This window comes from Ascaphus truei, chromosome 21, assembly GCF_040206685.1.
Source record: "Ascaphus truei isolate aAscTru1 chromosome 21, aAscTru1.hap1, whole genome shotgun sequence".
NCBI classification, from domain to species: domain Eukaryota; kingdom Metazoa; phylum Chordata; class Amphibia; order Anura; family Ascaphidae; genus Ascaphus; species Ascaphus truei.
In genome coordinates, this window is record NC_134503.1 from 7,999,801 (window position 1) to 8,022,347 (window position 22,547).

The 22,547-nt window shown below is 44.3% G+C and overlaps 1 protein-coding gene across 1 annotated transcript in view; it reads left to right on the forward strand.

Moving 5' to 3' along the window:
* The first annotated feature begins 563 nt into the window (after nucleotides 1-563).
* Nucleotides 564-22,547, forward strand: part of LOC142472436 (solute carrier family 53 member 1-like) — a 41,222-nt gene continuing 19,238 nt past the window's right edge. The window contains exons 1-6 of the mRNA XM_075579525.1: nucleotides 564-632; nucleotides 2,451-2,502; nucleotides 3,259-3,408; nucleotides 18,067-18,168; nucleotides 18,281-18,498; nucleotides 20,445-20,594. Of these exons, the coding sequence (XP_075435640.1) occupies nucleotides 564-632; nucleotides 2,451-2,502; nucleotides 3,259-3,408; nucleotides 18,067-18,168; nucleotides 18,281-18,498; nucleotides 20,445-20,594 (741 nt within the window). The remainder of the gene's footprint in view (nucleotides 633-2,450; nucleotides 2,503-3,258; nucleotides 3,409-18,066; nucleotides 18,169-18,280; nucleotides 18,499-20,444; nucleotides 20,595-22,547) is intronic.

Consider the following 22,547-nt stretch of genomic DNA (forward strand, 5'->3'; position numbering starts at 1 on the left):
TGTCTTCATCTCCATCTTCTGCGGTTACCATGGTAACCTTTAGACCGCACTGGGCCCTGGGGAGAGCTCCATTTTAACTGAATATTTCAAATGCTTCTGTCTCCTGCATGAGATTTAACAAATAAAAACAGCTTTGGAAAGGACGTGACGAGATCTCTTGATGGAAGTAAAACAGGTTTCTGTTTAGACTGCTGCTTTAATTAATCCCGACCACAATACAGAGTCACAGGATGTTGCACAGATCCCTATGAGATGGCTATTGCTCAGCAACCTGTATATTCATTAATGATAAACTGGACATTGCAAATGAAATGAAATGTATTAGTAATCAGGTTATCTCTGACTTGTATAGTAACAGCACATTCGGGTGATAAGTAATGGTCATATAATCCCTATTTGGTGATCAACACCCTATAAATTGAACATGTAATATTAACTCAACTTGCACAGTGCCTCCCTGCATTGGGAAATGTTGCAGGCTGGGTGTGCACAGAGAGCCACAGATACCAAGGACCATATTCACTAAATGGTGCTAAGCCTAGTCTTCCCTCCCGATCACTTAAATGGTGGCGAAAAACCTCCGTCTCGTTGAGCTGCTACTCACCTCTCCGCCGACCGCTTCTCCGTCAAAGGTAAGTCCCTATCCTTACCCCTTACCTTGAAAACCCCTAAATTTAACCCATAATACTAGTACTACCCCTAAACTAAAAACATTCACCCCTTACCTTAACCTTACCCTAATCCCCTACTCTAAAAATCTAACCCCTTACCCGTAACCCCTTACCCTAAGCCCCTACCCTAAAAACCTTAATCCCTTACTCTAATCCCCTACTCTAAAAATCTAACCCCTAACCCGTAACCCCTTACCCGTAACCCCCTACCCTAACTGCTCAATTAACCCTTAAATGAACTTGGCAAAGCTGCCGACGACTGAGTGTCCAGCAGCGGAGTGGCCACGGCGGAGGGTCACTGTGGCCAAACGCCAGCGGAGACTTGATCGCGACACAACAGCTGCGACCACATGTCCGATTCCGAGCTAAAGCATAGCACCTTTGAGTGAAAATGGGCGTGAGCAAGCCATTGTGCATCCAGCTTGGGCGTCAGGGCGCTTCTTTGCTTTCAGGTAGGACACCAAGTCTGGCAGCGAAGAGCCACGCAGATAATCATCTTATGCGCTACAAATCTTGGCAATGTAATTGTCAAGTCACATAGTGATGGAGACATAGTCACCAGGTGGGTGGAAAGAAGAAACTCAAATTGCCTTTCTGATGTACCACTGACGGTGCAGGAATGTGCTCTGCAGCCCTTCTGGGTATTCTGATCCTTTTCATTATTAGAGAGTATTCAGCCCGCCCAGTGCTGATAGAAGGGAAGTTTGCAAGAGCACCACAAGCGAATCTGCAGCCTGTACCTTTTACTGCCTCAAACTGCAAAGCCAAGAGCCAGACAACACTTAGGAAGTTTCTAAGAAAGATTTCCTGGAAAGGGTCTCTTGCGGTTGTTCTTATTATGACATCCTCCCTAGCAACAAACACTCTCACTCAATGTTTTAGTAAGGTAAAGGGCAGATCCCACCCCTACAGACCCCAGAAAATGTCGAAGGGCTCCTGATAGACGCACGAGGCCAACTGATCAGAAACATTGCATCATAGATCTGTGCTTGGGCTCCCAAAATGACCTTACTCCTAGGACCTGTTGGACAGCCAGAAGGAATGTTTCATTGTATTATGTTATTAGTACAGAGCTGCAGTGTTTTACATATTATAATATATATAGTTCATACCTAAGCTTTCTAAACCTCAAATCCTAGTTTGAGGTTGCAGAACCTTATATGGAGACCACAGATAGATGACAAGCTGAAAGTAGCCGGCGTTGCTGGGGAAATATAAGAAACCCCCAAAATACTGAGATTTATCAATGGCTAATTTAATGTTTTAGTTTGTTATTAAAAACAATGTATGTCTTTTTATTCTAATGCTATTGGGTAAACTGTATTTTTGGTTTCCCCCTCAGGCGCAAGAACATACGCATTTTGTCCCAGCTCCCACATCCAACATTAAGTTGACCACTGTGCAAAACATGGATTTTCCAGATTCAGGCCAGCTACTTACAATCCCGCTGAATTTGGTTACAATCAGGGCAGTTTTTGAAAGGTTCAGTCCGACACCTTGATTAAAAATGCCGTCCAGTTGTATCCAAACACAAAAACCCTGCTCCTTGATTTCAGGAACCGTCATTTTTTAAGAGGTGTCCCAATGCATAGCGGACAGACAAACAACTTTCCGAAATATATAGTAAAGAAAGAACCGCATGGTCCGCTATCCAAAGAGACGCACAGCCCACCCAAAATGTCATTGTTTTTCCAGACGGAGCTTTGTAGGTTATATTGCTATTTGGATCATGTTGTGGCTTCCCTGCTGTCTTTTAACTGTTACTTTTTGTATTACCAGGTGCTGAGAGACATGCTGTACAAAGCCTATGATAAATCCACGGCTTCCGAAGGTAAGATTATCGCCTGCAGTTGTTCTCACGCAGAAAGATAACCACACAAAGGCAATCCAAATATTGTTCAAATATTGTTCATTCACACAGGAGGATGATTTTTTTTTTTTTTTAAAGCATCCACAACAGAACCTTGTTTGCATTCTACGGGGTAAACCTTCCACCCCCAAATATTCTGTTGACGTTCCCATTATGCAATGGGCGTTATTTATGGCAGGCAATTAACAAATGCTTTGATTAGACGTGAGGTTGATCCTATACAGTACATATGAAAGAGTGCCAGGGATCAAATAGGGCAGATAGAAAAATGGGCAGACGAGTTGAACCAAATGGTCCTTATCTGCCGTTAAATTCTACGTTTCTATGTCGTCTGGCTGTAAAACTGGGGCAAAAGTGGTGAGAAAAACAGCCCCCCCCGCATATAAGTCAAAAAATTCCAATTACTTTCAAGAAGATTTTTTTTTTTTAAATAAATCTTTCGTTGTTTTATTTTTACTTCATTGTGCAGTTGGAAGATATCATCACCCCATTAGTGAAAATGGATTACAAAAAACTTGTTTGTGTTCTTTAGAACTGCTTGAAAAAAAAACAAGCACTGTAGCTTCCAATGTAGATACACAGAGACAGTTCCCCTGGCCATGTGAGCAGCACGTCGCCAGGGACTATTTCTCCGTATAACCTCTCACCGGCGTGCGTGCAGATGTGAGGCCCAAGCCGTGCAAACTGCACATATGTTGATGTGGAATTTCTCGTCAGTGAGATGCAGTCAAATGAATGGGAACATCACCTTCTCCAGCGCAGCAAAGCGGCTTCACCGCATATTGAATAAGGCCGTGTGTGGGGTGAGCGTGACGGCACCGCCGGCACGATCAAAATGGCGTGCCTCTAAGAGGCAGGCCATAGAGCGTATGACGACGCGCGGGATGCAGAGCGCCGACGCTTGCGATGCGTGAGGACTGTCGCGCGATGGCTGGGTCACGTGAGTGATTCGCCCAATGAGGGCGAACCAGCTGCGTGATGTCATGGCCATGCCTCCAACATGCCCCCCCCCCCCCATTGCGTCTACCTAGAGGGCATAAGGCCTCGTCCATGCTCATGGCGAGCTGCGTGATCAAATCAATATAAATCCATTGGAGCGTCCATACTTCGTGCGTGCGAGACAAATATTTTTGTCTTTGTCATGTTATGGGCCGGGCCACATGCGTTGTTCAGCCAAGAGGGCGAACCGCGCACGTGATGTCACGCCTCCTGGCACGCCCCTCGCCACGCCCCCTATCGCGCAACTCTGCAGTCCAGGAATCGCCTCTGCTGCAAGTAAGCGCAACATCTTGGCGCTCCGTCTCGCACTCGCGAGCAGGCAGCATGGACACGGCCTAAATCGCTCTAGCTAGAGGCGTGCGTGAAGCCACGTGCATGGTCGCGCGTCCGCACGCACCCTCCATGGACACGTCCTAAGGGCCCGATTCCCTTTTTGTTTTACAATGACGGGAAACTGCGTTACCCGTGCGAGAGGAGATTTTAGGCCCGTTCGTTTGAATGGCGCCAAACCCTTCTCCAGCGCTGGGAAACCGCGTCAAATCATATTGCACAGGGACTTGACATGATGTAGAAAATTCGATACATTGACCCTTAAAGCTACCGGTTTCTATAACTGGGATTAGGGTGGGAATATCAACCCCAACGTCAATATTATTATTCTACAACAAAATATATTGAAGGGGAAAAAAACATCATGTTCATAAAATTAAATGGACAGGGGAATTCCCCAAATCTGCTTACCTGCTATTCTTTTAGTATATATTACCTCTGCCGCTTTTGCCAACAGCAACTTGTGCCCAATTCCCGCATCCCCCTTTGTCCCGTTGACCTGGTCCAGGTAGTTTAGGAGGAGGGGAAGGGACTCGTTCAGTTGTGCTATTTCCGAACCTCCGCAGACGGTTGTGAAGTTTTTCTCTCGGATTTGGGCAAAATGCCACGTCATAACTGTTGCAAAACAAGGACATAAAATATTAACAGCAGAGCACAATAGGATTTTAATTTAGCTCGTGAAATGAATTGGTCTGTAGCCGAGTGCCAAGTGGCAACTGTGTCTTCAACGCCGGGGATACTATTTCTAGCTCCACAATGGTGTTGTTACCGTGTATTTATATAGCAGCACCGTATAATGCAGATCGGTACTGTGTAAGGCAGCGGTGGCCAACTCCAGTCCTCAAGAGCCACCAACAGGTCAGGTTTTCAGGATATCCCTGCTTCAGCACAGGTGGCTCAATCAGTGGCTCAGTCGAAGACCACCCGTGCTGAAGCAGAGCCCTACCTGCGTTGAAGTAGGGACTGGCTGATCCACCTGTGCGGAAGCAGGGGTATCCTGAAAACCTGACCTGTTGGTCGCTCTTGACGACTGGAGTTGCCCCCCCCCCCCTGATCTGGGCAGATAGTACTGAGTGATAAGGGTGCAGGAGGTGCTCTTTAACCCTTTCACTGCCAGAGGGCCCGTGCCATAATGTGTTGCACACTCATCTGGCAGGGAAAGTGTTCATTGCGCCCCCCCAACCCCCCCCCTCACCCCCCAAAAAGATGTTATTTTTTGCTAAAACAGCAGTGGAAAGGACTCAACGCTGTTTTATTTAGAAATATATATATAGATTTTATTTTTTTTATAGAAATGATATACTTTTCAAAAGTTGGCGGTAGGATCGTTATTTTTAACACTGAGAAATAGCAGCTATTTCTTTTTTTTTCTTCTACTCCCCCCCCAGAAAATCAAATAAATACAATTAGCGCTTTAGCGTAGAAAAGAAAGTGAAGAAGAGCTGCATGCAGCATAATAAGGAGGTACTTGTGCTCCCCCTCCCCCCCTTAACGTCGCACTGTATATAGAGCTCCTGCCCTATGGAGTTTACCATCTAATTTGGAGGCGCGGGGAGATACAGAGGACTGGAATTTAAACCCGTCTCCGCTGCTTCACAGTCAGTGTGATGGAGTCCGAGTCTTTACTCACTGAGCCGCTCCTTCAACCAAACACCAGCGTCCTGCCTGACCGAACTGCGGCCCACCTGCGCTATTTATTATACAATGGCAACTGCTCCCCTCCCTGCTCCGAAAACCACTCCCCAAACGGCCACCTGAGGTACGTGCAGCAACACTATCTCAAAAATCCTCGTTGCATTGACACAAAGTGACGCTCGGTCAACCCAACCCAAAGTGGGACATCTTTGCAGCGATACACAACACCGGCTTCGTCAAAAGAAAGTTGAATGAGTTTGGTTACATTTAACTCCAGTGCATCCCGCGCGAACCTCCCCTTCCCCTGCTAGCTCAGTGACTGATACAGAATATCATCTCACATTAACCACCGCCTGTGAAACATGTCAGACTTCTGCGCCTTTCTGTTATTCATTCCCCTCCGCGACACACGGCATTTAATGCCAGGATGGCTGTGTTAATGTCTTCTTTGACATTCTGTTAAAATATGGGACAGCACTAAATAATTGAGCTGGCGAGACAAGTTAGGATTGTGTGTTTCTTCCGCAGTGTAATTAAGAGTCTTAAGATTAAATATGAAATCATTCGCAGCCATCAATAATTTAGACGCAGTGGAAGAATCGCTCCGGCCGCACTCTGCGTTCCCCTGAAATACTGGTTCCTGAGACACTTTGGGAAGAAGCAGATGCTCTCTCACCCATCTCGATTCAGATGGGCTACCTTCAGTTCCTACGTTATCCAAAGGGGTTATATGAGGATCAATCACCGAACGTTCTCAGTGTCGGATTTTTTAAATGCCGCCCTTAGGCACTTACTTGGTGTTGACCTCTTCCTCCAGCGCTGTGCCATCCGGCTGCCATGGCAACGTGACGCCATGGGACGGCACGTTGCCGGCCGCACGTGCGCGATCGGCAAGCGCCGATGGTGCATGATGCCCCCCAAAGTCTGCCGCCCCCAAATTTTGATGCCCTAGGCCTGCGCCTATCGGGCCGAGTGGGAAATCCGCCAATGAGGGGTCTGTATATCAGCGCAGAGAATAGTGCGTTTTGATACACTGCTCTGTTTTTTTAGAGCATGTCTGCGGTATCAGAACAATTTCTTACATCTGCTGCAGCATTTTGGATTTATGCAACTTCAGATGGGGAGCATTTTGGGGGACAAATTTAAGGGAAATAAAATGGTAAAGAGACGCAGAATGTGATACATCTCATTATAATCTGTGCACCATGTAACTCCTCCCCTAACTCCTCCTACTGACTCTCCCCAAGGTGCATGCTGGGGCAGAGACGCAGAATGTGATACATCTCATTATAATCTGTGCACTATGTAACTCCCCCAACTCCTCCTACTGACTCTCCCCAAGGTGCAAGCTGGGGCAGAGACACAGAATGTGATACATCTCATTATAATCTGTGCACCATGTAACTCTCCCCAACTCCTCCTACTGATTCTCCCCAAGGTGCAAGCTGGGGCAGAGACGCAGAATGTGATACATCTCATTATAATCTGTGCACCATGTAACTCCCCCCAACTCCTCCTACTGACTCTCCCCAAGGTGCAAGCTGGGACAGAGACGCAGAATGTGATACATCTCATTATAATCTGTGCACCATGTAACTCCCCCCCAACTCCTCCTACTGACACCCCCAAGGTGCATGCTGGGGCAGAGACGCAGAATGTGATACATCTCATTATAATCTGTGCACCATGTAACTCCTCCCCTAACTCCTCCTACTGACTCTCCCCAAGGTGCAAGTTGGGGCAGAGACGCAGAATGTCATACATCTCAGAACATGTGCACCATATAACTCCCCCAACTCCTCCTACTGACAAGTATAAGGTGGGATATGGGGCAAAGTCGAAGCAAAGGGGGTACATAATGAAAATACTGCAGGCTTGCACTGCAGTTGCCTTGATACTGTATATAGACCCCTGAGTATACAAGCAAGTGATGTGTTCTGCATGGCGGGCAGTTCAGAGGTAACGTGGAGTTTTACCTTTTCACATGATGTGTAGTGGATTCATGTAATAACGTCCCAGCGGAGGTGGCATTGGCTAGTTCAATAAACGCATTCAAAAATGCTTATTGTACACACCAGGCTGTCATAAATATGAGCAAGGTGAGGATTTAATATGGTGTGAGGCTTGACAACAGACAGGAAACGGCTTCTCATCTGTAATCAGTTTCTGTGTTTCTACAGTCAATGTATTTTGATGTAACGTTTTAACAAGCCCTTTTGGGCTTTTTGTACTGAATCTCGGGTTTTGCGGCAGCATTCCAGACATGTGATTGCGTTTTATTGCACTTTAAGGGAGCGAGAAAAAAATGAGATCGCGGAATAATGGTTTGCAGCCATTTCAAATAAATGTTTATTTGATTTCTTAAGAGAAAATAAAAATGTTCTCGTTATTTTAAGAGTGTCGTTGGTTCGTATGATTTTCTTTCTGAAAAAGACACGCACACACAATATATATATAATATATATATATATATATATATATATATATATATATATATATATATACTGGACACCTAACAAGCTCCTATTGAACCCACAACATATATATAAGCATATGAGTGTCACAGAGGAGTGCTCTATATATACACACATACATATATATATATACATACACACATACATACATACATACATATATATATGCAAATAGAGACTATAATCTCTATTGCTAGACATAACAGTATTTCTAACAATAGTCTATTTGATAGGAATTTACTGCCAGACCTCACACGCTTTAATAAAACAATATCTAATAAAGAAGGGAAATGGTTTATCTAAAAACGCCAGGGAATTATATTCACAGCCTTTTTTTTTTTTTTATTACCACCCAGAAATGAAGCCCTGAAGAAATACTGACATAAAACAATGTGTAAATGAACAGAGGAACAGGCGATCCCTGTGCTGTGCAGGCCTGCAAAGTGTCGTTTATGTAATATTAAATGAAATGCATAGGTTTGCCTGGTGGAAATATCCCCAGTAGATTTAGCCAACATCGCCCTGTTTATTGGCATCAAGGATGGTGCATACACCCGGCTGTCATTTCATGTCACCGTTCGGCTGCCGGAGATGTCACCGTGTGGCTTCCCAATGAGTTGGACACCCTTCTGGCAGTGAAGGGGTGTAGATCCCAGACAATATGCTACCCTTTAAATGAGCGTGTTCTCCTCTGCCTGCTGCCCGCTGGAGCGTATACAAATATAGGCGGAGGAAAGCTGAATAATAATAGATTGGGATCTTTATTGTGACTATTATGTCACCGTATCTGGCGAAGAGGGACAATAAAAAACCTGAAATGATGCGTGGAATATTCTCTCATGAGATATTGACATTATACTAATCCTCCTTTCTACTTATCTATACGTCACCCAGCGTGAATATACATAACACAGTTTGTTCGTTGACCATGTATACTGCTGCATGCGGAACCTGGCAAATCCTCCATCCTAAAACCCTCATAAGTCTTTTTTTTTTGGTCTGTCTTGGGTTCCTGCTGGTGTCTGAAATAGCGGATGCTTTTTGTCTCCGTTATTCTTTCGTCCGCCTGGGCATACACTTGGAATATGAAGAGAGGCAGTCTGCAAATTGCCAAGTACATTAAATTTTATATCGCTGCCTTGTGATGGCCTCGCGTGTACTAATGTGTAGTATAAGCTTAAAAATTAATTGCATCACCTTCCAAAGCTTCTTAACTGCTCGTGAGATTAAGCCCAGCTAATAACCATCATTTTAAAATGAATACGTCAGATTAAATACCTTTTCCTGGGCTGTTATTGTATGGTAAACGTGTGCCCGAGTTAAACCAGCTGCATTTTTTTGTTCTGCACTGGCTCAGAGGGGAGCAGAAGAGGCCTAATTTTCCATGGCCAGTTCAAGCTTTAGAGCTAGGGACTATTTAACCCTTTGGGGGGGAGGGGGGGTTAATCTAGGCCACAGTGGACTCACTGACTCATGGAAAGCTCATAACTCATATAACTTCGGACAAGCAGAAGACTTTCCTTGATGACCTAGGCCAGGGCATCTATGTCTTTGATAGCATCACAACCACAAATTAAATAAATGATGGTGGGTAAAGTAAAAGGTGACAAAACCCATCCACCGTACGGCATATAGCAAATAAAAATATCTCTTGTGAGCACATTCACATGTCTCAGATGTCTGCAGCCCTGCCTTTCCCCATTATCTCTTAGCCTACCATGCTTCGACTGCAGCCAGGGATTCTGGGTAATGACATGCAAATGAGCACACACTGTCACCTTTTGCTCCAAATTCATTTTAACATGGGCCCCTATAAGCTTATGCCTGCCGCTTTTCAGCACAGCCTGGGTTAAAGAAGTGCAGAGCCAGTAGCCCTACTCACAGACAGATGTTTTGACCGTTTAGGTCTCATCAGTGCGAGGCTGGTTACATCACAACAGACCATGGAACCAGAGTAAGACTAGTTTGTATGGCAAAAAAAAAAAGATACCTTTCTGTAAGGTTTTTTGTGTGTTTGCTTTCTGTAAGGTTCTCAGCTTTGAGAATGCTTCACTTATTAGGTCTGTCGCTATCTGTCGTTGTTCAGTTTTAATAGGCTGGTGCTGCAGGAAAGCAGCTCATCCCGCCCCCATTTCATATAACATTTGAGTCATTGAATTGTTCGTTATTTGTAAAGTCGAGAAAAAATAGAATTTGACGAAATGCAGTAGGAAAATATACAGGCCCATGTGTACTAAGTAGTGCTATTCCATAATACCCTTGCTGCCTACTCGCTGAACTGGGCCGTAAGGGGTGTTCCAGCGCACGAAGGTGTATGAAGGAATATAGCACTGCTTAGTCAATATGGCCCATCGTGCTTTTTGCCTGATATGTAATTTGCTTGTGGTAATATTTACTTGAAATGTTATTCAATCTCCTAACAAACTGATCATATTTCCTGGCATTGCCACATTGCCAGCATATCTTGGTCTGGGTTATATCAGTAGCGGTGGGCATTTTCTTTCATGTAACATATCACATTGTTCTGTATTAATTTAAGACTGTGCTGGCTCATTCATTTCCCCCAGTTTAAGACAAGTACTTAATAATGCGTGGGGTTAGGACGTACAGTATGCAGTATGTGAACTAGCAGAAGTCACATTTAACAAGGATACTCAGAGAGAACCCATGGAATACTAACTTTCTGCTGTATAAAAGCTTTTCTGTGAGTGAGGTGTTCCAATCACCCATGCATGCAGATTAATTCAATACCCATGCATGCAGCAGATTAATTAAGTACCCATGCATGCAGATTAATTCAATACCCATGCATGCAGCAGATTAATTGAATACCATGCATATACTAGATTAATTCAATACCCATGCCATACATGTAGCAGATTAATTAAGTACCCATGCATGCACCATATTAATTAAGTACTCATGCATGTAATATATTACTTAAATACCCATGTTGGCAGCAGATTAATCAAGCACCCATGCATCTAGTAGATAATTAAGTACCAATGCATGCAGCAGATTAATTAAAAACTCATGCATGTAGCAGATTAAGTACCCATGCATGTAGCAAATTACTTAAATTCCCATGTATGCAGCAAATGAATCAAGTACCCATGTATGTAGCAGATTAATAAAGTACTCATACATGCAGCAAATTAATTAAATACCCATGCATGTAGCAGATTAAGTACCCATGCATGTAGCAGATTAAGTACCCAATCATGTCGCCGATTAAGAACCCATGCATGTAGCAGATTAATGAAGTACCCATGCATGTAGCAGATTAATGAAGTACCCATGCATGTAGCAGATTAATGAAGTACCCATGCATGTAGCAGATTAATGAAGTACCCATGCATGTAGCAGATTAATGAAGTACCCATGCATGTAGCAGATTAAGTACCCATGCATGTAGCAGATTAAGTACCCATGCATGTAGCAGATTAAGTACCCATGCGTGTAGCAGATTAATGAAGTACCCATGCATGTAGCAGATTAAGTACCCATGCATGTAGCAGATTAATTACCCATGCATGTAGCAGATTAAGTACCCATGCATGTAGCAGATTAAGTACCCATGCATGTAGCAGATTAAGTACCCATGCATGTAGCAGATTAAGTACCCATGCATGTAGCAGATTAAGTACCCATGCATGTAGCAGATTAATGAAGTACCCATGCATGTAACAGATTAAGTACCCATGCATGTAGCAGATTAAGTACCCATGCATGTAGCAGATTAAGTACCCGTGCATGTAGCAGATTAAGTACTCATGCATGTAGCAGATCAAGTACCCATGCATGTAGCAGATTAAGTACCCATGCATGTAGCAGATTAAGTACCCATGCATGTAGCAGATTAAGTACCCATGCATTTAGCAGATTAATTACCCGTGCATGTAGCAGATTAAGTACCCATGCATGTAACAGATTAAGTACCCATGCATGTAGCAGATTAAGTACCCGTGCATGTAGCAGATTGAGTTCTGTTTACAATCCCCAAACCATTATCATTAAAGTTCTAATTGTAACTGATTACTCTGGTAGAATCCGTGGTGACAAAGTAACCGCGGTGGCTCTCGCTGACACCGGTACCGAGCAGTAGGAAGCGCCTGCAAATAGCATCATTACTAGGATCTCACAGCATTGCCACGGGAAAGTCCCGCAGTGAGATTAAGTGAAACACCTTGCGGGTCCCTCGGAAACACCTAAAGGATAACACGTATTCTAAACTTCATGCAAACACCCGCAGGGAGCTTGATGCACGGCCCGGTGATGTTTACAAGATGAAACAGCGACTAAGTAATGAACGAGATGGGCAAAAAGGACAAGTGTCTTCATTTAATACGGTAATGGAATGCATGGCTTTTCTTCCACACGGATCCTTTATCAGGAGATGACACATTTGGTCTTCTCTGGACCGGCCTCCACAAGACGAAGTGGCTGCTTCAGTGAAGCCTGCATTGTGTGCTCAGGATTCCTAACGCACTGGGCTCGCCTCCCAGGAAACATCCGCCTGGTCATTTTCCTTAGCGCAGGGGTGCTCAACTTCAATCCTCAAGCCCCCCCCCCCCTTAACAGGTCAGTTCTTCAGGATATCCCAGCTTCAGCACAGATGACTCAATCAGAGGCTCAGGGATTGAGCCACCTGTGCTGAAGCAGGGATATCCTAAAAACCTGACCTGTTGGGGGTGGGAGGGTGCAGGGGGGGGGGAAGAGGGGAGCTTGAGAACTGGAGTTGAGCACTCCTGCTTTAGTGAACCGGTTGAGTCACACCCACCCACAATTGGAAAGGCCGGCGCCGACTGAACGTACGCCAGTCCATGATCACGAGAAGCCGCGGAGAAGTTGTTGAAAGGTTGCACAGTTTTGGCAGCAGACGCTGACACTGGGCGGATTTGTGGATGTTTACACGCTGCCGCGTCTGACAGCTTTTAGTTGAAATCTCCATGGTTAAACACATAACAAGGCAAACGTGCCAGAACTCATTCACTGCCCGCTGAATTCCTTTATTCTGCTTTTTATATACAAAAGGTTCTAGGGCTGCAGTAGGCGCTGTTTATACAACTGAGATTCCCAGAAGGTAGGCTGGCAATTTTATTTTGCCAATGTTAAATGAACTAAGGTGGCATCAACCGCTCATGGGGAACAAGTCCATGTTAATGTACAATTTCTGTGTAGAGCCCCCTCCCCCCCAACCCCCCTTCCCCCCCTGTTAGTGAACAGAGCAGGGGCGGCCAACTCCAGTACTCAAAAGCCACCAACAGGTCAGGTTTCCATGATATCTCTGCTTCAGCACAAGTGGCTCAGTCATTGACTGACCTGTTGGTGGCCCTTGAGGACTGGAGTTGCCCACCCCTGGGAGAGAGGTTACACGTTATATTTAGAGACATTTCATGGGCAGTTAAAAACCATACGTGTTATAGATGTATAACACTTGTTGATGTCTATAAGCAAAAAGATAATGAGATCTGAAAAAACTAAAACTTTCCATCCTCACCCCCCCCCCCTTTCCCATCCTTCCCCCCCTTCCCTGTGTCTCTCCCTGTTTTAGTTTTTTCAGATCTCATTATCTTTTACTATGCATCTTTTTGCTTATAGACATCAGCAGTCATCATTCAGCTTGTATTGTGTATTGTATTGTATTGTATGTCTTTATTTATATAGCGCCAAAAGTGTACTCAGAACTTCACAAAGAATACAGTACAGGGAATTATATAAGTGCAGCAAAATCAGACAATAGGAAAGGAAATCCCTGCCCCGAAGAGCTTACAATCTAAGAGGTTTAATGGGAAACTTACAGAGACAGCAGGTGAAGGAGTAAGTGCTGTAGATGGCAGTGCTTGGTCACAATGGGTGGTAGGAGTGACTGAGTGTGGGACATTAGCCATGAGGGCAGGCTATTGGGATGCTTGATTTGTGGGGTAAAATTTAAGGAAGGTCAGTGTTAAATGAAAAAGGTTAACACCATTTACAGGGGAAGAGGTGGCAGGGAGGCATGAGTGAGATCAGGTGTGTATGCCTGGCTTCAGGCTTAGGGAAGATCCCCAGCAGCAGGAAGGAGTAGATAGAGGGTGTGAATAGAGGATTTGTGTGGGTGTTTTTTATTGAGGGGTAAAGAAGTTGTTGGGAGAGAGGTGTATAAATAATGGTGTAGTGGGGAGTGGAGATGTTGTTGAGAACAGAAATGCTCACAAAGGAGTGAGGAAACAGTAAACAGAAAAAGAAATAGGGAGGGCATAGTGAGATGCAGTAGGGAGGGCATAGTGGGATGCAGGAGGAGAGAGTTCCCAGGTACTGGAGGATTAAAGTGTACAAATAAATCACAGATGTTAAAAGTTAATGTCTCACAGTGGCAACGTTGTAATGCAGAGTCCAGATCTTCCTCTAATCTTCACCTCCAATTTCAACTCCAAAATTAACTCTTGTAGACACTTTTGATGTACACTTATGATGTGACGCTTTTGATGTTACACAGCCTTATGTATTTGTGTATTTGTTCTTTTACATATATACCATTAAATCCTTTTGGCTGATCCATTTGCCTATGCCGTATCACTTTGAGTGCCGGGAACATTTGTTTTGTGTGTATGTTTACTGGGAGAAATTAGGCTCCCCCCTGTTCCCTTGTGCACCTCCGTATTAGATTCGCTTATCCAGCACGAGTGCTGTCTAGTATTTGTGTTTACATGAAATCGTAGCTGATTCCGGGCATCTGGCTTTGACACAATTGTCTTTCATATCTTCTCTATCACGTGAGTGGAACCATCTCTCCAATATGTGGCTGCAGAGGGCATCGTGGACAAACTCATTTCTCACAGGCCAGGGAGCTAATTTGTTGACTTTTGAAATCTCCAGCCAGCATTGGCTGTGTTTAGAGAGCTGCTCTGCGTTGTGCAGCTCTATGAAAAAAACTCAGTTTGCACAAGATAACATAATCTGAAGTAAACGGTCAATAGACATTATGTTCATCTCTCTCCTTGGGCCAAAGATTGTTTGACGCTGCTGTCATATCCCTGCCTTAGATTAATTAACTGTGCCCGTTCAATGGTCTACAACAAATCAAGCCTGCAGAGGCAATGGAAAATACTAACATATATATCATTTTATCCGTAGGCCCGCGATAACATTTTATGATATGTTAAAAGTATTATTTCCCCCCCCCCCCCCCCGGTGCCAGTTAGCTCCTCACAGTCACCATGATAAATGCTTCGCTTTCAAGAAAGAATCAATTGATTATTAATAACTTAGGCCTCCGTCAGGGAAACTGCAATAAAGCAGGGGCTTGATTTTCCTCCGTGCTGGTGAATTCTGATGTACTTTTATAATGAGGAGACAAAGAATGACGTGCAATTAGATTTACTGCGGAGGTAGGAGGTTATTGATGAGTTTAATAGGGATTTGAACTGTGGCAGTTCAGGAAGAAATCTCAGGGGCTGATTTATCATTTGATAAACGCTTTGTTGCCATTGAAACTGGCCCGCTGGTTAAAGCGACAGTCGCCTCTTTCTCTACCAATGGAATCCTTTGTCGGACAGATGACCACCATTGGAAAGAAATGTGTTGCTGGCTGGTTTGGTTAAAAACAAGGGGTTAAGTACAGTAGGTGGGTGAGCAGCGCTACTGAAGAGAATGTCATTGATAGTTCAGCGTCATCATCATTTATATATATATATTTTTTTTTTAAACAAAATTTGTATTGGGGTATTTGGGATACAGAAGGGAAAAAGGGGGTAGGAGAAGCTTTTAATTATTACATTATATTAACAGCAGCTTATTAAAACAGAGCTTTACATAATACATATTTGGAATCACAGTTTTAAACAAGAATGATATAGGTCAATAAACTGGGGAGGGAGGAAGGGAACATCAATGGGGGCTAGGACAGAAATCCTTTATATTTTAAGTAAATGCAGGCCTCTTAAGGGGGCATAACAATACTTTACAGTCAGTTTGAGAACTACAATTAAAGACAATTATTTTGTTACATAAGCGACAGACAAGACAAGTCAGTTACAATAGTAAATGTTTGCATTCAATGAACAAAGGTTATACACATTCAGTTTACAGATGGACGGTCAGAGATATGATTATGGGCAAAAGTAACATTTACAGACAAGATTAAAATGGTGTTGGAAGAGGTACGATAGGCCTGCAGTGTGTCAGGAGGGGCCCTGCATCAAGGAGCTTACAATCTATAGGCTGGGTAACGGGACATTGGGTACGGGGGACGAAAGAGTTGGTGAGTGTCAGAGGTAACATTACCAAATAGCAGCACCCTTCTGCCGACGCCTTTGGGGTGACAGGTGTATCATATCCCAAATTCTTTGAGGAAAGGAAAAGAGCAGCATGGCACACATCTCAATCAGACTTGCAGGAGGGAGGCGGGGGGCTGAGGGACTCCAGGGGGTCTGAAGTGGTTCATCCTCATGCTGGCTTGGAGGACAGAGGCAGTGAAGGCATATTGGGGGAGCATATTGGGGCATATTGGAAGGCATATTTGGTGTGACACAGATGTTTCAATGTGTCTGCCATGATGGTCACTAACTATAGGGTATCAGAGGTGCAGGCTTCCGAAATAATCACTTGATGCTTCCTATTGGTAAAATCAGAGGAGTCAGATGCTGGCCTAATGCAACCATTAGAATGCAACTTTTAGAATTCCATATATATATATATATATATATATATATATATATATATATATATATATATATATATATATATATATATATATATATATATATATATATATATATAAAGCAGAAAATAGCCGTGTTAGTCCAGTTGCGATAGTGCAGAATAAATGAGTTCTTCAGTATTAGGTGATACCTTTTTTATTGGACTAACAATTTATGTCATAGGACATATATAGCATAGTTACCAGTCCGTGAACTAATAAAGGAGACAGCATACAGCAAGGAGTAATCCAAAAGTGATGTATTCAAAACACACTGTTACACGAATGCCAACGTTTCGGTCCCACAGGGAGACCTTCCTCAGGGCTGTGCTGTTTATCTCTATGGGTCAAGCATCTGCCTTATGCTTTGTATCAGTGTGCTGACTGGCTCTGTCTACTATATATATATATATATATATATCTCAAGCAGACTTTAGTAATATAATAATTTATAGAGCAGTCCTTCAGCACAGGCTGCTCAATCAGTGGCTCGGTCAACGACTTGAGATATTGCTGATAAGTGATATGTACTGTATATGTATCCCCCTCTGGGATTCCCCCTTCAGCCTATAGCAGACAGCCTATAGCAGACAGCCTGCATGAGTGCTGAAGAAGGACAAGGACAGAGATGTTATTGCAGGGTGAGGGGTTGAGTTTCCAGTCTTGGCTCTCTGGAGCAGGTAGAGATCCCAGGACTGGGCTCGCTATTACCCACACCATAAATACAGGCTGCAGCATTACAGGTAATCCCATACTTACAAACAAATGGGCCATACAGTGTCTTCTGATGCTGGAACGTGTCGTATGCACGGCTTAGTAAATATAGGTGTTGGTCTATATGCCCCCACTGAGAGGCTATTTAAAGTATTGACTACCTATTTATTTAAGAACCTTGTGTTCTAGTGCAAGGGGCTCAACTCCAGCCCTCAACCCCACCCAACAGGTCAGGGTTTTAGGATATCCCAGCTTCAGCACAGGTGGCTCAATCAGTCCTTGCTTCAGCACAGGTGGCTCAATCAGTCCTTGCTTCAGCACAGGTGGCTCAATCAGTCCCTGCGTCAGCACAGGTGGCCCAATCAGTCCCTGCTTCAGCACAGGTGGCTCAATCAGAGACTCACCAAGTCTCTGATTGAGCAACCTGTACTGAAACAGGGATATCCTAAAAACCTGAACCTGACCCTGACTGGGGGGGGGGGGGGGGGGGGGGGGGGGGGCTTGAGGACTGGAGTTGAGGACGCCTGGTCTAGCATGTCTTTGCCCCTGGAAAATGCTTCCATTATACACCTTATCTATAAGCTTGAGGTAGATGGAATGGCCCTTTCCCTCATTTAAACATTAAAAGTAATATTCAAAGAGTTTTTAACACCACAAACGGACGTGAACCCTTTCTCTGTTTCCCATCACTAGACAATGGGACCCCAGTGCACCAGAGACACCACGCATCCTTCCAGGAGAAGTTTTTTCAGGCATGTGACAAGGAGCTCATGAAGGTCAACACTTTCCATGCAGGTAAAAGGCAGGACCTCCCTAGTGATGGTCTCTCCGCTGTGGGGATTCGGTGCTTGGGGCCCCTTAATACAGCAAAGCAGATGAGTGTTATTTATTTCCTCTACATGTAAAGAAAAGCTCGCAGAAGCTCAAAGAAGGTGCACCACGTTGGGAACAGAGCTGGAGATGGTGCTGGAAGCTCACAAGGAAACCCGCTCTTCACCCTTTCGCAAACAAAAGAGGTCACTTCACAAGTCCTACAGCCACAGGGCACAGCACAAAACCCTATGTGACCTCAAACTTGCCTTCAGTGAACTGTATCTCAGCCTCGTTTTGCTGCAGAACTACCAGGTAGGATAGAATATCCCATCCGAGAAGATCAGCTGTGGTTGGATATTGGTGTTCTAAAATAATAGTACAAAGGATTCTTGTTATACACGTTTCCTATTTCCTACATGTGTAATGTGACACACTATTGTCCTATTGCCATAAACACATAAGTTAGGGAAGCAGTAATGGGGATATGTGTAATGAAGTCTCATTAGGATAAAAAACCCTTGGGATTAAATTACCCATCCCGGGGGGTGGGGGGGGGGGGGGCATACCTGCATCCTAACGTTGCAACAGGTGTTGTTGGGATACAGGCTTTGTTCAGCTGGTTGGACCAATAATTCTCTTTCTCTCAATATATAAAAAGGCTACTGAGTTCTTGGTAAGGCGGCGAGCCGGAGAGAACTGAGGAACACGGGCACCAGAGACTTTTTTTCTAGGAGCAAAAAATAAAATCCTATTTAACAATAAACAACTTCACCCACCAAGAGTCTCCCAGGTTCCCTCTTGTTTGGGGGCACTGTGCGAAGTGAGTAAGGGTCCCCTTAGGTAAAGCTTCTGCTGAGACTTGGACTGGGTGATCTTCTTTATTGAGACACAGGCAATATCTACCTAAAACCTCTGGTCTGCTTTAGGTCTCCTGGAGTCCTGCCTTCCCCATGATATGTTACGTCTGCTGGTCACTTGTATATTCTGACTGCCACCTCCGTGGCTCTTAACCTGGTCACCTTCCTGGGTCAAATGCTCCAGACCAGTTATTTTCCCCCTCCTGATTGCAAATGTAACTAAATATACAGTGTATATGCTACATATGCCCACTGCCCCTAACTAAACAGACTAATGAAAAAGGCTAAGAAGCACATTTTGTAGGTTAACCCATCAGATAGTTATCCAGATGTGGGGAGCGCTTGCGGATCTCGTTGTGAATATGTAAAATAAAAATGCAAATGATGGTGAAGCCAGTAGTGAAAAAATATATCCAGTAAAAAATGTATTTGTCCCACTCACAAGTTATGGTAGAAATATAAGCGATTCAGAGATACACCTCTCTCTGATAGGATCGCCGCGGCAAATCCTCCTCTATGGGGTATGTCTCGGGTCCAGTGTTACTCAGGAAGTAAGAGAGAGACTCACAATGGCGTAGTTTGTCTCAGGAGATATTTTTGTATAAACACAGAAAATACAAACCACACTCACAATTTAAATATGTGCAAAGTTCATTAGAGAGGACTTGAAGATGGCTTGCGCTCCGCCGCTCTCTGCCCCGCCGCTCTCTGCCCCGCCGCTGCCTGTCCTACCCCGTCATTTGTATTTGTATTTTATATATTCACAACGAGATCTGCAAGCGCTCCCCACATCTGGATAACTGCGCTATTTCGGGACCATAGGACGGTCCACAAAAGGGTTTTTTGAGTTGCTGCATTTATACCTTTACTTTATTCGGGTGAAGGTTATATTTATACATTTTATATGTATTTTTGTATTCACTTATATATTCGATTTGCACATTTAATTGCACTTATATGTTATATCTGGGTTTTAGCACATGCTATGTAATTATTGCACTTTTGTCATTGAAAGCCCACTGCATTTAGAAGCGCTCGGTTACACCCAACGTCTTCCTGTAACCCACCAGATACCACACAGATAACCAGATTAACCTTCACATGAAGTCATTGACACCCTAGTACACCTTACTTTGTAGTGTGCTGCACATGGAGAAGATTACAATTGTGTAGTTGAATGGGCTAATATTTGGGTTCACTTGGGTTCTTCATCAGGCCCATAGTAGGTCTTTGTTCCATCGCTCAACAGCTGTGAAGAATGCTCATGCCGGCTCAGTAGATAGTTCCACTACCTGAAAACCATCTCAAGTCAGCTCGATGAAAAAAGGATGTCGCTTTGAAATCAAATAATAACAGGGAGGTGTGCGGTGGCTGATGAGAGTGTTGGGTTTATTTTGTCAGAACCTGAACTACATGGGCTTCAGCAAAATTACAGAGAAACACGATAAACTCTTTGGAACTCAGAGGGGCAATGAATGGAAGATGTTCGGTGTGGACATGTCCCCGTTCTACACCAGCAAAAAGAGTGACCAGTTAATCCAGGAAGTAGAGGTAATGCAGAAATAATGCGGATGCAACAAATAAAGAAATACACACATGCATAAAAAGACAACAAGGTAATAATAAGTCCTGCCACATCTGGAGGTCGGTGTTGAAGCAGCAATCCCACCTACTCATTTCTTTTTATTAAATGGATTATTGTTTTTGCAGAATTTCTAGCAGGGAGGCCTCCGGCGCTGCACCCGCTGTTTTTAGCTCCGGGGACCGACCGGTTCTCTAGATACCTACTGATTTAGTTGCAGGTGTTTCAAAATGGCTGCCAGGTCCAATGGGCCCAAGCGTAAGCCAACAAAGTCCTTGGGGGGGGGGATGAGGTTGCGTCTTCCTACCGGATGACCAAGGACACCATCTTTTAAAATCCAGGAAGTAAATCGGTAATTAAACCGGGTCAGTATCCTGGGAAGCGGGTGGATCCTCGGAGCTGAACAGCGCTATTTTTAGCCACGACGACCCCAGTTCGAACGCTGCCAACATTGTATAGTTAAAACGGGCAGGATTGCTGGTTTAATATCATTTTAATCCTGGTGGAGATATGAAAGCTCTCTATTAACCACTTTTCTGCCAGAAAGACAAGCACAGCATTGTAAAGAGAGATAAAAATACATTCACTTATTAAAAACATAAGACAAAAATCACTTTTCTGTCATTATACCATTTCATCTACTTTTTGTCCCCTGCTGAGAATGGCGCGTGGCAGTGAACGGCCTAATTGGTATACTGTAATGTGAGCAGTAAAACGTGACCACGCAGGCGTTGTGTAGGTTCCATTCTAGAAGAATCAGACCATTGTTTTGCAACGCGATCGCTGGAACATGGAGTGGGCTGCAGTCCTGACCGGGGCTGGATTCCAATGAAATCATACATGACAAGAGCACAGAGACGGACACATCCCTTCAGCCTTAGGAGAGAATGAGAGGTGGATGACTTCTCATGGAGTTTGCAGAAGACTCCCAAGAATTTCTTTGATTTCACTAGCCGTTCTCCGTCACATCGCCATTATGTCAACCCCCACCCCTCGGGTTACTGCATGTTTTTATTTATTTATATTTATCTTTTTTCTATTCTGGTCACATTATTTGCGGTAAAACCACCTCTTGGTTATCGGATTTGTAGAATAATTGTATAGTTGCTGTGCCTCGTTTGTTAAGATGTTAAAGGTTGCTTAGACTCCTCTCCGGCAGGGAAAGGGTTAAAATGATGCAGCTGTGACCCTTCATTTTCAGCCTATAGATGTAGACGGCTTCATCGCTCCCGCTGAGAACAAAACGTATTATGTTGTAATGCAGAAAATAACTGAGTTTCCGCAGAGTTCAATGGCATAGCTAGGGCAGGGCGAGCAGGGCATGCCAACTGGGGGCGCAGAATAAACTGTCTCTTAACACCCCACGTGAACCCGCCAACGTGGCACTGCCCAAGGACTCCAGCACTGCAAAAGACAGCACTACAATCCTGCGTGCCACGTGCTCAGCCAGAACACAAAGGCAAGTGGGTGGCTGAAAGAACCCTGTGCCCCCACAAGACACAGAAAGTGTTTGCCATGGCGCCACAGATTGGGTGCGGGGGCACAGCTGGCAGAACCCACCCCGGGTGCAAAAACACCCAGCTCCGCCTCTGATAACGCAGAATATCACACAATAGCCCAGCATAACGTGCCAACGAGCGTTATAACCTTTGCTACATCTGTACGTTGCTAAGTGTGATTGGTGCTTTAAGGAATAATCCACTGTAAAACGATGGCCTACCAGGGTCAAACTCATCGGATTTCCACCGGTCACCAAACACATTAATATTCCCCTTAACTAGCAATTGTAATGTAGTCTTGGTTGGCTACTGGCAGGGTTGTGGAGGTATAAATTACAGCCCCTACACAAAGATGTGACCGGAATGAAAAGAATCAACAGACCATGGACCACTCTGTCCAACTCCTTCCTGCCCTTGAATTTA